This window comes from Lepidochelys kempii, chromosome 3, assembly GCF_965140285.1.
Source record: "Lepidochelys kempii isolate rLepKem1 chromosome 3, rLepKem1.hap1, whole genome shotgun sequence".
NCBI classification, from domain to species: domain Eukaryota; kingdom Metazoa; phylum Chordata; order Testudines; family Cheloniidae; genus Lepidochelys; species Lepidochelys kempii.
The window spans coordinates 106567334-106583143 of NC_136382.1; the positions used below are offsets into that span (position 1 = coordinate 106567334).

Below are 15810 nucleotides of genomic sequence, written 5' to 3' on the forward strand. Positions count from 1 at the left end.
CTCTAGAAGTTAGGTACAAAGAGTGACTGTCGCTGCTACTCCAAAACTAATTCACTGCTGACCCGGCATGGCATTTTTAATATAAGGTTAAATGCAAATGTAGGTCCGTCTGTGTTTTTATAAAGCATTTTTCAGAGAAGAATGGCCTTGTTACCCATCTGTGTAAGCTTGCGGCCTGAAACACTCACTCTGTTCAGCATTGCAGACACCTGAGACGTGGCCATTGATCAGCTATAACGGATGGAAGCTGTAGCTACGGGACTGTACCTCCCATCCCTATTATACTGCTCACTGCTCTCTCTTGCCTTACGCTGACTGAAACCCAGTGAGGTTGCACTGGTGTGACAGACAACAGCATTTGACTATTATGTGCAATGTTGGCATGTTAATATTACAGTGAGAACGTCAACATTTTCATATCCTTACACTTGTGTTTGAAATGTATAGTCTTAAGATTGCATTATTTTTTCCCCATTTAATACAGACCCCATGCAAAAAAATTACATCAAAAGAACATTAAGGGTGAGATTGAGACTTTACCTCTAGCCACACATGAGGGACTGCACTGAACTCCATCAGCCCAGGGAAGGAAGTGTAGCTCAGGCTCCATCTACACTGCAAAAAAGCCTTCACGGCAGTGGCTCAGAGCCCGGCTCTACAGACTCAGGCTCACAGGGCTAATGCTACGGGGCTAAAAATAGAAATATAGACCTTCCTACTCAGGCTGGAGCCCGGGGTCTGAGATCCACCACCAAATGGAAACTTCTACACTGCTATTTGTAGCCCTGTAGTGCAAGCCTGAGTCTGCAGACCCAGGCTCTGAGACTGGCTCCTGCAGGTCTTTTTTTTTTTTTTTTTTTTTGCAGTATAGACATACTGTCTGAAAGCCACAATTCATTCCCTATTTCCCATATTGCTGTATAACCCACACTCCTTGTGGGTGTGGTGCTCATTAATCTCTATGTGGTCTCGGTGCTACTAGTCGGGGACAGAGCACCACAACCAGGAGGTGTGTGGGTTACAACTGTGTGGAAAGTAACTGCAGCTCATTACCATGCACCAGGTTAGCTCCACTGACCACTGTGTTTAAGGGGTAGCATCCAAGTTCTAACCATTCCCCACCCACCCATTCTCTGTCCCCCTCCAGCCCAGTGTAGCTTGCTCTCCTCTTCAAGCTTTGACTGTCAATCCACACAAAAATGAGAGAAGGGAAGTTTTATACCTCCTTACGCCCCTGTGAGACTGTATATGGGTAGGTTATAATCTAGACCTAAAGTTTTAAAATGAAGCATTCAGAAGTCAGGAAATGACTAGTGACATCTGTGCAGTCTTAACTCTGCTCTTTGCGCCTATGCATTGCAATACAATCTTTTGTTACATGATTATGTACTGGGCTAGATCTTCATGCCTGGCTGAGCTATGTTTGGTGCAGGGTACATGTGGAAAGGGAAAGGTAGCTCTAATCTATCTTTCTGGTCCTCTAATCTTCAGCCTGACTGGGGGCTGAACCAACCCCTGGTTTAATTTAGAGCAGCCCAAGAGCTTCCATAAATGATGCCAGGTGGAGTAGTACATTGGCAGTTTCTCTTTCAGCTGGGGTGAAGCCCCACGCCTGGCTTACCCAGGAACACCGCTTTCCCCAGCAGGTAGAGGGGCAGAACAAGTGACGTAGAGGTGGCTATGTTGGCTTATACTACAACTATATTAGGGGAGACTCCAGCTGCCTTGTTAGGACAGCTCTCCAGAGCAGTGCAGAGGGAACAAGGCAGGGAGACAGGAACTGGCCCACTGTTTTTTCTACATGATCCCTGCTCCTTCGCTACAGATTACCTGATCCCAGTCCAGTGCATTACCCATACCACCATTTTTCCTCTTCAGCAGACCCTTTTTCAGTCTATAACATACAATTTTGACAGGGAAGGAGATGAGAGAGTTCTTGACCCCAGGCTAAGTCAACCCTGCCTCATTTTTTTTGTCCAGTGTACACAATAAACGAGCCAAATTTTCTGGATAAAATAACACGTGATCAACTGTAATATACGATGTACAACAGGGCAGAGTTAAGATTTCACAGACAACCTTTGAATTTTGTCATTTCCTATTTTTTGACTGCTTTACTTTTCAGCTTTCATATTCTTATAGTTTTTGTGCATGGAAATTGCTACTGTTTTCAAAAAAGAAAAATGAAGAAATAAAAGGAGTACTTGTGGCACCTTAGAGACTAACCAATTTATTTGAGCATGAGCTTTCGTGAGCTACAGCTCACTTCATCGGATGCATACCATGGAAACTGCTGCAGACATTATATACACACAGAGATCATGAAACAATACCTCCTCCGATCCCACTGTCCTGCTGGTAATAGCTTATCTAAAGTGATCATCAAGTTGGGCCATTTCCAGCACAAATCCAGGTTTTCACACCCTCCACCTCCCCACACACAAACTCACTCTCCTGCTGGTAACAGCCCATCCAAAGTGACAACTCTCTTCACAATGTGCATGATAATCAAGGTGGGCCATTTCCTGCACAAATCCAGGTTCTCTCACCCCCTCACCCCCCTCCAGAAACCACACACACAAACTCACTATCCTGCTGGTAATAGCTCATCCAAAGTGACCACTCTCCCTACAATGTGCATGAAGAAATAAAGAAATTCTATCATGCTTAATAGGGCCCTTAATAGGGCCCTACTAATTCACGGCCATGAAAAATGCATCACAGACTGTGAAATCTGGTGTCCGTCCCCCTGTCCGTCCCCCTGTCCCCCCATGAAATCCAGTCTTTTGTGTGCTTTTACCCTATACTATACAGATTTCATGGGGGAGACCAGCATTTCTCAAACTGGGGGTCCTGACCCAAAAGGAGGTTGCAGGGTGGGGGGCGCAAGATTATTGTAGCGGAGTTGAGGTATTGCCACCTTTACTTCTGCTCTGCCTTCAGAGTCGGGTGGCTGAAGACCAGCAGCTGCTGGCCAGGTGCCCAGCTCCGAAGGCAGTGCCCCGCCAGCAGCAGCAGAGTATCAAACCATGTCACCCTTACTGCTGGGCTGCTGGAGAGTGGCAGCTGCTGACTGAGGGCCCAGCTCTGCAAGCAGCAGCTCAGAAGAGTGGCAACACCATACCACGCCATCCTTACTTCTGCGCTGCTGCTGGCAACTGCTCTGCCTTCAGTGCTGGGCTCCCAGCCAGCAGCCACCGCCCTCCAGCTGCCCAGCTCTGAAGATTGCACCAGCAACAGCAGCACAGAAGTAAGGGTAGCAGAACCACAACCCCCGCTACAATAACCTTGTGACCTCCCCACAACTCCTTTTTGGGTCAGGATCCCTACAATTACAACACCATGAAATTTCAGATTAAAATAGCTGAAATCATGAAATTTACAATTTTTAAAATCTTATGACCATGAAATTGACCAAAATGGACTGTGAATTTGGTAGGGCCCTAAGTATTAGTTTAACTAATAGTAAAATGCTGTGTACTATATACCAGATGCCATGGTGATGTGTGGTATAAAATCCTATAAAGTCTAGAATAGTACCATGCAGCAAGCGCAACCAGTGAGTCAGCCTCCTTTGCCTCATTTGATGCACATCTTTCTATGTCCCATGGAAGGAGGCGGGGCTTTGAGCCCTGCATCCCTTCATAAAAACTCTCAGGTGTAGTGTGGGAGGAGGCAGAACTCCCTACAGATTTTCATAACCCACAAATGCGGTCATAGAACCAGGAGAACATTGGTAAACCATTAAGGGATTGAATTAGAAAGGTCACTGTGTGGACACAGAGTAATATTTTAAAGCCCTTTAACTTTCACAAATCGCTACCAGCATTTTCTCAAACCACCAAAAACTGCATCTGCAGCCTAAGTATCTATCTTCTGGCCATATTTCAAGTTTCTACTTCAAACTGTTAAGATACTTCAGCTGCTTAAGAAAAATTACCCCCAAAAAAAAAAGTATGATGGTAAATGTATTTTCTTTCCACTCTCATCAGTCTTGAAAGTGGTGGAACTGTTTCAGCTCAAACCTTCCAAAAAACTAACTCCTCAGCCAAGAGCGAATTTCCATGTTTCATCTCAAAAGGAAGAACGCTGAAAAAGTCATAGGCCACTGAAGATGACCCTTAAATTATAGCACTTCCTAAGGTAGCTCTTTAACTTTTGAGTATTTCTGTGTGCTTCACCCATAATTAAAGCCTTAACATTAAAAATCATGTGCAATATTAAAATATAGATACTAGGGCTGTTGATTAATCACAGTTAACTCACGCGATTAACTCAAAAAAATTACTCATGATTAATTGTACTGTTAAACAACCGAATACCAATTGAAATTTATTAAATATTTTAGCATGTTTTTCTACATTTTCAGTATATCAATTTCAGTTACAACACAATACAAAGTATACACTGTCACTTTATATTATTTTTGATTACCAATATTTACAATAAACGATAAACAAAAGAAATAGTATTTTTCAATTCACCTCATACAAGTACTGAAGTGCAATCTCTTTATCATGAAAGTGCAACTTACAAATGCAGATTTGTTGTTACATAACTGCACTCAAAAACAAGACAATGTAAAACTTTAGAGCCTACAAGTCCACTCAGTCCTAATTCTTGTTCAGCCAATTGCTAAGAGAAATCGCAAATTTGTATACGTTTACGGGAGATAATGCTGCCCACTTCTTAATTACAGTGTCATCTGAAAGTGAGAACAGGCGTTCCCATGGCACTGTTGTAGCTGGCGTCACAAGATATTTACATGCCAGATGGCTAAAGATTCATATGCCTCTTCATGCTTCAGCCATCGTTCCTGAGGACACGCTCCATGCTGATGATGCTCGTTAAAAAAAAATGTGTTAATTAAATTTGTGACTGAACTCCTTGGGGGAGAATTGTGTGTCAGCTGCTCTGTTTTACCCACATTCTGCCATATATTTCATGTTATAGCAGTCTCAGATGATGACCCAGCACATGTTGTTCGCTTTAAGAACACTTTCACTGCAAATTTGATAAAATGCAAAGATGATACCAATGTGAGATTTCTAAAGATAGCTACAGCACTTGACCCAAAATTTAAGAATCTGAAGTGCCTTCCAAAATCTGAGAGGGACGAAGTCTTTCAGAAGGCTTAAAAGAGCAAAACACTGATGCAGAAACTACAGAACCCGAACTACCAAAAAAGAAAATCAACCTTCTGCTGGTGGCATCTGACTCAGATGATGAAAATGAACATGCCTCGGCCCGCACTGCTTTGGATCGTTGTCGAGCAGAACCCATCATCAGCATGGACCCATGTCCTTTGGAATTGTGGTTGAAGCATTAAGGGACATATGAATCCTTAGCACATCTGGTATGTAAATATCTTGCAACACCGGCTACAACAGTGCCATGCAAACTCCTGTTCTCATTTTCAAGTGATATTGTAAATAAGAAGCAGGCAGCATTATCTTCTGCAAAAACGAACCTATTTGTCTGAGCGATTGGCTGAACAAGAAGTTGGGCTCATTGGACTTTGTTTTATTTTTGAATGCAGGGTTTTTTGCACATAATTCTACATTTGTAAGTTCAACTTCCTTGGTAAAGAGATTGCACTACAGTACTTCTGTATGGGGAACTGAAAAATTAATATTTTTACAGTGCAAATATTTGTAATCAAAAATAAATATAAAGTGAGCACTGTACACTTTGTATTCTGTGTTGTAATTGAAATCAATATATTTAAAAATGTAGAAAACATCCACAAATATTTAAATAAATGGTATTCTATTATTGTTTAACAGCACAATTAATATTTTTAATCGTTTGACAGCCCTAATAGATACAATTGCTCTGGGAAGAATTATTTTTTATTTCTTGGTTTCTAAGCAAATAAAATAAAATAAATATAAAAATAAAATCTCAACATTGTATTAGCAAGCATTTTCTCAAAATAGAACATCATAGCTGAGGTCCTAAAACTATTTCCTCAAGTTCACCACCCATAATCCCTTTCACTTTGAAAATTTCTGGGTCAGACCCGTGGTTTTTATGTGCCTGGTATAGCCTGGCTGCCAGGCACCAGTTCTGTTCGAACGCATGACGTAGAGTAGCCTTCAGGCTACCCTAAATTTTTCCAGCTGCTCACATCCGAACAGTCATTCTGGTAGGCTCAGCCATGTCTCCTCTTTAGCAGAATTGCTACTGTTAATCGTAAACCAGGTAATATGGACTCTAAACAGACCACCCCAAGCTATATTATCACATACATACACGGGCCATATAAAAATACATTGGCACATTTTTACATAAGGGGTGTAATTGCAAATGACTTACCTTTTGATCGAGATCTATGTGACTTTCTTTTTTTTTTCCTTATTACTTTCATATTTTTCTTGGATTCATGTAACCTCAGCTTTATTGTTTGTTTATTTGTGATCACAATAAAAAAAGAAAGAAAGACATGGTAGACATCCTTATAACATTTGCCCAGAGAATTGTTAGGATAATTTGGAAAGGTTCACTGACATTACTATTGTGACATTTATTGTGTGGTATGATAAAATGATCTTAATGCATCAGGAATACCTCTATCACATGTCAGAGAAATACCCAAATTAATATAATGTTTTGTCCACTATTGACTGCCTGTCAATGACAATCCCTTTCCTTACCCTGTCTTTTCTATCTCTTGCAAAATCTTTTTATTATATTCATTGCCTTTTAAAATAAACAATATTCAATAGCATTACAACAGGAGGAAACAAATTGCTTGTTTCTCTCTCTCTCAAATGTGATCCCCTTTGGAATATAGACGGTTATGTCCACCCAATGTAAAGTAGCTCAATGGTTTCTTTGATCCTTTCTATATTTTAAAATTTCCCCTTTGTTGGTCTGTTTTCTGCAATTTGCCGCTAGCTATTACTTTTTGCTTCTCTCATTTTTCTTTTTACTTCTTCCTGGTTGGTTTTACTACTCTTCCAATCACCCATCTTCTTGTATTTTTAAAAATCCTATTGTCCAGCTGTCATTTGCCTTTTTATCTCTTATTATCTGTATTAGTTTCTGTTGCCGTTATAGGACCAGATTCTAATCATGCTGAATCATACCTAATGCCATGGGTGGTTTTTTGGATACTCCTACTTAGTGGAACTACCCATGCAGTACTGCTCAACATGAGGAGCGGCACCAGAGTCTGGCTCTGAGTTTTTCCATTTGGGAATGGAATTCATTTGTCTGTCTTATAGGTTTTTCTTGTGATTGCTTTGGTTATGCTTGTAAGTTAACTGTCATTTAGTGTATGGAATAACACGATATATTCAAATATTGCTATAGCTGGTTAAGCAGAATACCTCATCATGGCTTTGCCAGTCAGCTTTTTATAATCCTCCCTACATTAGAGTATCGTAATTTTGAAGACAAAAGCCACTGCCAGAGCCATTAAAGAAACTTGTAAAATATCTATTAGGTGATTGCCCTAAATCACTGCCTTCCCGCCTACCCCTGTGCTACATAAGCAGAAGTTTCACACTTAAGTAGTTTTCAGCAGTAGTTTTTAGTCCAGTGAATTAGTGAGCATGTTCTTCTGGGAACATTCAGAATGTCATGTGACGTTATTCCACACCAAGTACGAGTCCTTGTCTGAAACCATGGTGCATTGATAACCCAGAACCAATTCCTACTGATAGCCAAGCCTTTCACAGCTGCTGATTCATGGGAAACCACTGTCTTCATCCTCCCCAGAATTAGAAGCTGCCATGATGTATACAATGATCCATGTAGAGTCATTAAGGCACTTCTTCATTTCTTTTGCCCTTGTTTTCCTTACAAGGCTAGAGAAACCTGTATGATCAGACTAACAGATATTCCATCAGCTATCAAGATGTTTCCTGGTTGCGTTTCTTTGCAGTAAGGTTCATATTTATTAACAGGTATTCAGATCCTAGCACTACAGAAAACCAGTCTCCATTCCCTTCCTTTCTCTCCACCCCTAAAAAATAATAATTATTAAATTTAATACCATAGGACCCTATTGGTCTTGTGGATATGGCACTGGACTGGGACTCGGAAGATTTGGTGTAACTTCCAAGCTCTGTCGCAGACATTCCTGTGGGACCTTGGGCAAGTCAGTTGATCTCCCTGGGTAACATTTTAAAAAGCACCTAGGTCTCATTGGACTTAAGTGCCTTTGGAATTCTTATCCTCTCTCACCCACTTTCCCCATCTGTAAAATGGGGGTAGTACTCACTTTCTCCCACTCATTATCTGATTGCAATGCATTTCAGGGTAGAAATTGCAATTCCAATTAAAGTGACCCTCTTTTTATACAGTAAAGTCCTTCTGTAAAAAGTGACTTTCAGTGTATTACAGAAAGCAATTATTTTTTCTCTTTGCCCATTGTGAAAACCCATCTGTGCATGCTGTTTGATATTGCCTTGTAATACCATTTGTATCCTGGGCTCTGGGGAGAAAGACAGTATTTCTTGTTCCATGATGGGCAGAGCTCCACCAATAATTAAAATGAACAGTTTTTATTATGGGTCACCCATTGCTAGAAATCTGATTTGATCAGAACCTTTACAAGATAATAGAACCTGTTTGACTTTGCAGGAATCACAGCAGTAACAATATTCCTTATTTATAAGATTGTTTCTTTTCAGGCTCTCCTAACTGTGTAAAGCTCCTTCCCTTTAGCTTCTCTTCTCATTGTACTTTACTATAAAGTCCCCTTTCTAATGTCCACCTTGATATATGAGAGAAGAACTGTTTTTTCTACAAAAGATGCCATTAGAAATTGCCTGGTGGTCTGTTTTACACTTTCACAGCCATTCATTGCTGAGGTAAAATGTCATGTCCCAGTGAAATGCACATTATTTCCTTTCAGTACAGAATCTGTCTGTGGTGTTTATGCTTGTGTTTAACATATTTAGTGTGTGGCTGGAGCGTGTTAGATGGAGAGAAGTATATTACTGTTTTTAGTAGATCTAAATAATCATTTGTAATGAACTAATAATTTGCATTTCTATAACACCTTCCATCTGAGATCTCAAAGAGCATTCATGAACTAAGCCTCAGGTAGAGAACTATTTTTATCCCCATTTTTGGACAGCTGAGGCACAGAGAAGTTACAGGTTACCTATGACTTGGCCAGGGTCACAAAAGAAGCCTGCAGCAGGTCTGGGAAAAGAATCAGAACCCGTGACTAGTCCTGGGTTTTAGTCAAAAGCCCATCTTTTCTATCTTAGGTCTAGTCTCCATAGAGTTGTAGAAATATAGGACTGGAAGGGACTTCAATGGGTCCTCTAGTCCAGTCCCCTGCACGGAGGCAAGACTAAGTATTACAGATTCTAGTTCATCCCTGACAAGTGGTTGTCTAAACTGTTCTTAAAAACCTCCCATGATGGTGATCCCACAACTCCCTGGGTAATTAGTTCCATTGATTAACTAACCTGACAGTCTGGAAGTTTTTTCCTAATGTCTAACCTAAATCTCCCTTGCTGCAATTTAAGCCAATTACTTCATGTCCTGTCCTCAGTGGTTAAGGAGAACAATTTATCACCCTCCTCTTTATAACAACCTTTTATGTACTTGAAGACTGATATTATGACCACCCTCAGTCTTCTCTTCTCCCGACTAAATAAACCCAATTTTTTCAATCTTCCCTTATACGTCATGTTTTTTCTAGACCCTTAATTTTTGTTGCTCTTCTCTGGACCTTTTCCCAATTTCCTGAAGTGTGGTGCCCACAAGTGAACAGAATACTTCAATTGAGGCCTTATCAGTGCTGAGTAGACTGGAAGAATTACTTTTCGTGTCTTGTTTACAACACTCTTGCTAATTCATCCCAAAAGGATGTTTGCTTTTTTTGCAACAGTATTAAATTGTTGACTTGTATTTAGTTTGTGATCCACTATAACCCTCAGTTCTTTTTCTGCAGTACTCCTTCCTAAGCAAACATTCCTCATTTGTATTTGTGCAGTTGATTATTCCTTCCTAAGTGGAGTACTTTGTATTTGTCCTTATTGAATTTCATACTATTCATTTCAGACCATTACTCCAGTTTGTCAAGATAATTTTGTATTCTGATTCTGTCCTCAAAAGTTTTTGCAACCCCTTCCAGTTTGGTACCATCCGCAAACTTTATAAATGTACTCTCTATGCCATTATCCACTTCATTTCTGAAGATATTGAATAGAACTGGACCCAGGACAGATCCCTGTGGTACCCCATTCATTATGCCCTTCCAGCTTGGTTGTGAACCATTGATAACTGCTCTCTGAATACAGTTTTCCAACCAGTTATGCACCCACATTATAGTAGGTTTGTCTAGGCTGTATTTCTCTAGTTTGTTTGAGAAGGTCATGTGAGATGATATCACAAGCCTTACTAAAGTTGAGATATATCCCATGTACTGCTTCCATCCTATCCACAAGTCTTGTTCCCCTCTATTAAGTGGGTTTGACATGATTTGTTTTGACAAATCCAAGTTGGCATACAGATTTTGTACACAGGAAACTATCTCAGTTAGGGATATAATTTCTTTTTACCAGCCTAACCCCTAGTGTGGACACAGTTATATCAGTATTGAAGTGCTTATACCAGTATAGCTTGTTCCCCTTAAGCACTTCTATACTGGTATCATTGCATCCGCACTGGGAGGCGGGGAGGGGAGGGGAGGGGAGGGGAGGGGAGGGGAGGGGAGGGACAACCTTAACTATATTGTTTTTGTCAGTAGACAAGGCCTTAGAAGACAGTAAGGCCCACAACCTGTGTGAGAGAATGGCTTCCCCACTCTGTTGTAAATCGAACCCCTACAAATTATTAGCATTCAAATCTACTTTTGCCTGAATTCCCTGTTATTTCAAAACATGTTTTCATTGTCACCTCTTCATCAGCAACCAGCTGATCACATTTGTCATGTTTTGTGTCTGACTCCAATACCAGAAACTGAGTCAGTTGCCAACTACTTAAGGCTCACTGGCATCTCTGGCAGGAAAGACTAGACACATTTCCTACCTACTCAAACTGAAGCCACTTAAAGACAGAAGATGGAGAGAAAATTAAATGAGTGAAGAAATAGGAATCATCATTTCAGTAAGCAGAGCCTCATAAGAATACAGTTATGGGATAAATTCCCTTGTGTTTCACAGAATGTTCTGCAAAGCACGAAATCTTTTACAAAGGTATATTTGGCTAAGCTGCCATAAAAGAGCAGAGAAGTCACACAAAGCACACAAGGGGTACTGTGTGTCATTAGTGCCAGGGAAAACTGTACCTTACATTGATGTAAGGCCTTGTATTCTAAAGGGTACAATAGCACTTTGCAAATTGTGGACCAGATATTCAGATATGGGTGTTTAAGATGCACCTGCACACCTTTTAGAGACCTGTGGCATATGAAATATGACCTCTGTATCAGATAGGAACACAGGAATTGCCAGATCAGACCAGTGATCCATCTGGCAGTTCATCCTGTCTCCAGCTATGAGCAGTACAAAACATTTCAAGTGAAAGGTGCTATGAATCCAGTAGTGAACAGGTATGGAATATGTTTATGGCATACCAAATCATGTGCAGAATTCACCCATCAATGAAATGGGTATATCTGGATGGAGTATCTGAACTCTTCTGAATGTTACTTTCTTTTTTACAATATTCTTTATTATTTGTTTTGTGGGAGTGTTAAAGAGTACCATTTTCTCCTCTCTTTTTTTTATCAACTTAGTGCTAAGGATGTGTGTCCCAGCACCCAAATTCAGGAGATGTTTTTGTCAAGATAAGTAAAATATGATACTGTTAATATCTTGAATGTACCCAGAGAGGGTTGTATTTCTTGGCAACACCAGGAAATAATGATACTGAGCAACTTGCATCTGATAATCTAAAGGCACTTTACAGACATTAAGCATTACAACATTTCATTATACATTAATGTGGTATATAGTACACTTAACATATATGTATTGGCTAACAAGGTTCAGCTTCTGGATCTTCCTGACTTGTTTGCAGATGTTTTTTTTAAATTGGGGTAGCTTGTTGGTAGGGCAAATTATAAATGCATGAAATCAAACTTGTCCATTTCTGTGCTCTGGTGTTGTTTAGAGTTACATCCCATATCGTTTTTAAAGATCCATCTTGTTTCTGAGCGCAAAGAACACACTCATTTTTCAGGCTGACAGGCAAGTGAATGCTTAGGAAGATACCGACATTTGTATGCTATGGGGAAAATGACACATTTTTCTACAGATGGGTTTTTCCTTTGTACCTGTAAGAGCTGACAGATGATGATCAAAGGATCCTTAGTGCTAAAGCTTAAATTCCCTGCACTTACCTTCAGTAATGGATGATTTTTGTGTCTGCTGCAAGCGAGCTGCATGGAGGAATCTTTCTCCCAGATGTGGAGTCTACAGTAAATATATCTGGGGGGGGAGGTGAGGGAGAGGAAAAACACCAGAGAGATGAAAAGCTATTTAAGCTAAAGGATAATGTTGGCACAGGAACAAATAATCATGAGCAAATTTAGGCTGGTTGGAAGAAGGTTTCTTTCTAGGTGTTGGTAGAGTGCCTTTTTTGATCCTTTAGACACGAGTGTAGTACAAATAATAATAAGATGAAAATATTGTCAGACAAAGGGATCCCTTTAAGCCTCCCCAGTCCTTTTCAAGACCCTCCCTTTTCTGTTTTCCTTCTTGGCAGGGATCTTTTGTGGATTAATTAAAGTTATTGATTGTAAATTTTTAATCTTGATTATATTGATGCCAATGCAAGGACTGGTTTCTAAATTGTTCACTGCTTTCTTTCATATTTATTTGCGTGGCTGCTCACTTCCCATAGTATCTGAGTGCTTTACAGTCTTTTTAATGTGTTTATCCTGACACCATCCCTGTTAGGTAAGTTACAGATGGGGCACTAAGTCACAAAGAGACTAAGTGATTTTCCCCAGATGACACAGGAAATCAGTGGCAGGCCAGGGAATTGAACCAGGCTTTCTTAAGTCCCAGGCTAATATCCAAACCACTGAACCATCCTTCCTCTCTGAAAGATGTGTACATATAGAGCAACATAACATCTGCGGTTGCGGTGACTTTCCTTTTTGGGTCAACGGACACAATTTTCCAAGCAGGAAGCAGTCAGCAATTTCATTGCCCTCCCCAACCCTAGTAATTGCTGCTGTGGAAAATGGAAGGAGTTGTGTCTAAAAGAGTATGATGAAGAAAAAGTAATTAGGAAACACAATAGACAATATAAAAACTCAACCACAAACTAGAAATGGTGGATGAAACTAAAGCTCTTGTGCTTCCCCCCCCTCCTGTGTTCAAGGTTTTGCTCTGTATCACGTACACCTCCACATTTGACCTGAATGGAAGTTCAGTGCTAAAGATTGCTGAGGTGAGTGCCCTCCATCCCCCACTAACATTGCTTGTTTTTCTTGACCTGTTGCCACTAACTAGAATGTGCTTTCTATACATAGACTGGGATTGATTTAGTCAAAACAATTGCAGTTATTCTTAATGATTGATATTACCTGTGTTACTGTTTATTAGTCAACATGATTAGCAACTGCAGTGCTGACAGCTGTAGAAATGCACTGGAAGATGCACTTCCTACTCATGGAAATTCTTCTTAGTGGCTGCTGTGTATTACAATATTGTCTGTGTTTAAAACGTTGCATGTTTTGCTTTACCTTTCACAGTAATAACATTTTCTTCTTCAACTTTAAAACAACATGTAGGGCTAAATTCATATCTAGTGAAACTCCACCAAAGTTAATACAGTTATATCAGAGATGAGATTGACCTATAATGTGCATTGTTAGTGTGTCCCTTATCCCTGATGCCTCCAAGAAAAGGAATTATTACATCCCTAGATTTATTACGTTGTCCCACTGGCATTAATCAGTCTGCCTTTGTCCTCATTACATTTGTCTGGATTAAATTGTAAAAAGGGCTTTGGCAGCTAGAAAATGCACCTGCCGACAGCAGATCTGTTTATAAGTGAGCATTTTCAGACAAGTGCCCTATTTAGTTGCACAGTGAGTTTCAAGCAGTGAGCCTCTCATGTAGCCTGGAAGGAAGAAATGCATAGAAATACTCAGCCCTATTGCATGACAAGGGCTGTTGTGTATATAATATAGTATAAAATTATATTGAATTACACTGCATAGCGTTGAGGGGAATGTATACACACTCAACATGTATAATACAGCAATGAAAAGGTTTGTATGAAAATCCTTGGAAACCCCATGACATAACACCCCTCTGTTTTTACAGCACTTGTTAGCTGTTCTTTTCAGTAGTGGGGAATAATAATAATAATTATTGTTTATTATTTTTGCATTGATAATTACAGATGGGGATATCAGTCTGTGTTCTGCTCTTATTTAAAAGGCAGCTTGGGAAGTTGCAAGTGAAATTAGTGAGCAGAGAAAGAAAATGACTAACAATTGCGAGTCAATGTCAGTTTTTCCTTGGTGCGTGAGGAAAAGAAAACCTGATGGAAGTGCCTCGCTTTACCTGGCAGTGGTAGCGTTTTATAAATCTGGGGATGAAATTGATCCTGTTGCTACCTAGAGTGGGGGGGAAGCATGGCAACTAAGAAAACTAGCTGTCTTACCATGGTAACCTAACTGCTAAAATGTCACTAATTGACTTTGCAGGCAGACGGATACAAAAATAGGTTTCAGAGTAGCAGCCGTGTTAGTCTGTAGTCGCAAAAAGAAATACAAAAATAGTCTCCATACAAAATGTTAAAACTCTCTAAGACAGTCCTAAAAACGTGCCATGTACAGAATACATTATAGTACTCATTTGGGCTGACTTGTGTAACTAATGGTTTCGCCCCTCTTGAGTAATGTTAGGAAATCCAAACTCATGAAGAGTAGCTTTTGTTTTCTAAGGGCTCTGTAGGAGCCTCTCTACTTGGGGCTGTAGCAAAAGATGTACTGGATCAGCAGCACCTGCCTCCTCCCTGCCCATGCAACCCCCTTTTTCAGGCTGTGCTAAACCCTGTTGCCCCAATCCCCCATACAGAGGCAAACTTACGGTTCCGTTCCGCTGCTGCAGCCTCTCTTTGGCAGACTTTTCACTGTGGAGGGCAGGAGCTGGTGAGAATTGAAGGTGAATCTAGCCCAATGTATCTATGAACTGTAGATAGATACATTAAGATACAATACACACTGGAAAAACGGTTTAATAGCTCCAGTATTTCAACCTTTGAGCTGCTACTTCAGGTAGTGGAAATCAATTGTCAGTGCTTCATGTTCTTTGTTCCCTGGGGACAAAGACTGTGAGCATTATCTGAAGTCATATTTTCTATTTCTGCTGTGCATTTTCAGATAACGATATGCAAATGACACATGACTGTTTTCTCTTTAAAACACCCTGATAAATGCCAGCTTTGTTTCATGTTAAGTATTGGATTCTGCCATTGTTTAGTAGCTCTGCCATATCCTCATTCTTAAAAGGCCATGTCTACCCTTAAAACTTTTGCCAGTATAGTAAAGTCAATTAGGAGTGTGATTTTTTTTTTTTAATTTTTTTTTTTTACCAGCAAAAGCCCGAGTGTAGATGTGTATATTGGACAAAAACGTTCTTTTGCTGGGTTAGTGCATTTTGTTCAGGGAATCAGTATCCGCTATACTAGCAAAAACCAGAATCAGCTCTGACTACATTAGGAGCGTTTGCTAGTATACCTATACAGAAAAGCACCTATAGACACCTTTTGGCTTTGTGATTCTGGCCCGTACATGTTACAAAGGCTTTAACATTTGAAGCCCGAGGACTGTTCTCCCCTGCATCTGAACTCTTCCCAGTACTGGTGTGGTAACCC

General features: G+C 40.2%; 1 protein-coding gene across 6 annotated transcripts in view; it reads left to right on the forward strand.

The window, feature by feature from the left end:
* ARFGEF3 (ARFGEF family member 3) overlaps nt 1–15810 on the forward strand; it is a 124617-nt gene that overhangs the window by 37023 nt on the left and 71784 nt on the right. For all 6 annotated transcript variants that reach the window (XM_073337434.2, XM_073337435.2, XM_073337437.2 and 3 more), the window contains one exon: nt 13303–13371. In XM_073337434.2, the coding sequence (XP_073193535.2) occupies nt 13303–13371 (69 nt within the window). The remainder of the gene's footprint in view (nt 1–13302; nt 13372–15810) is intronic.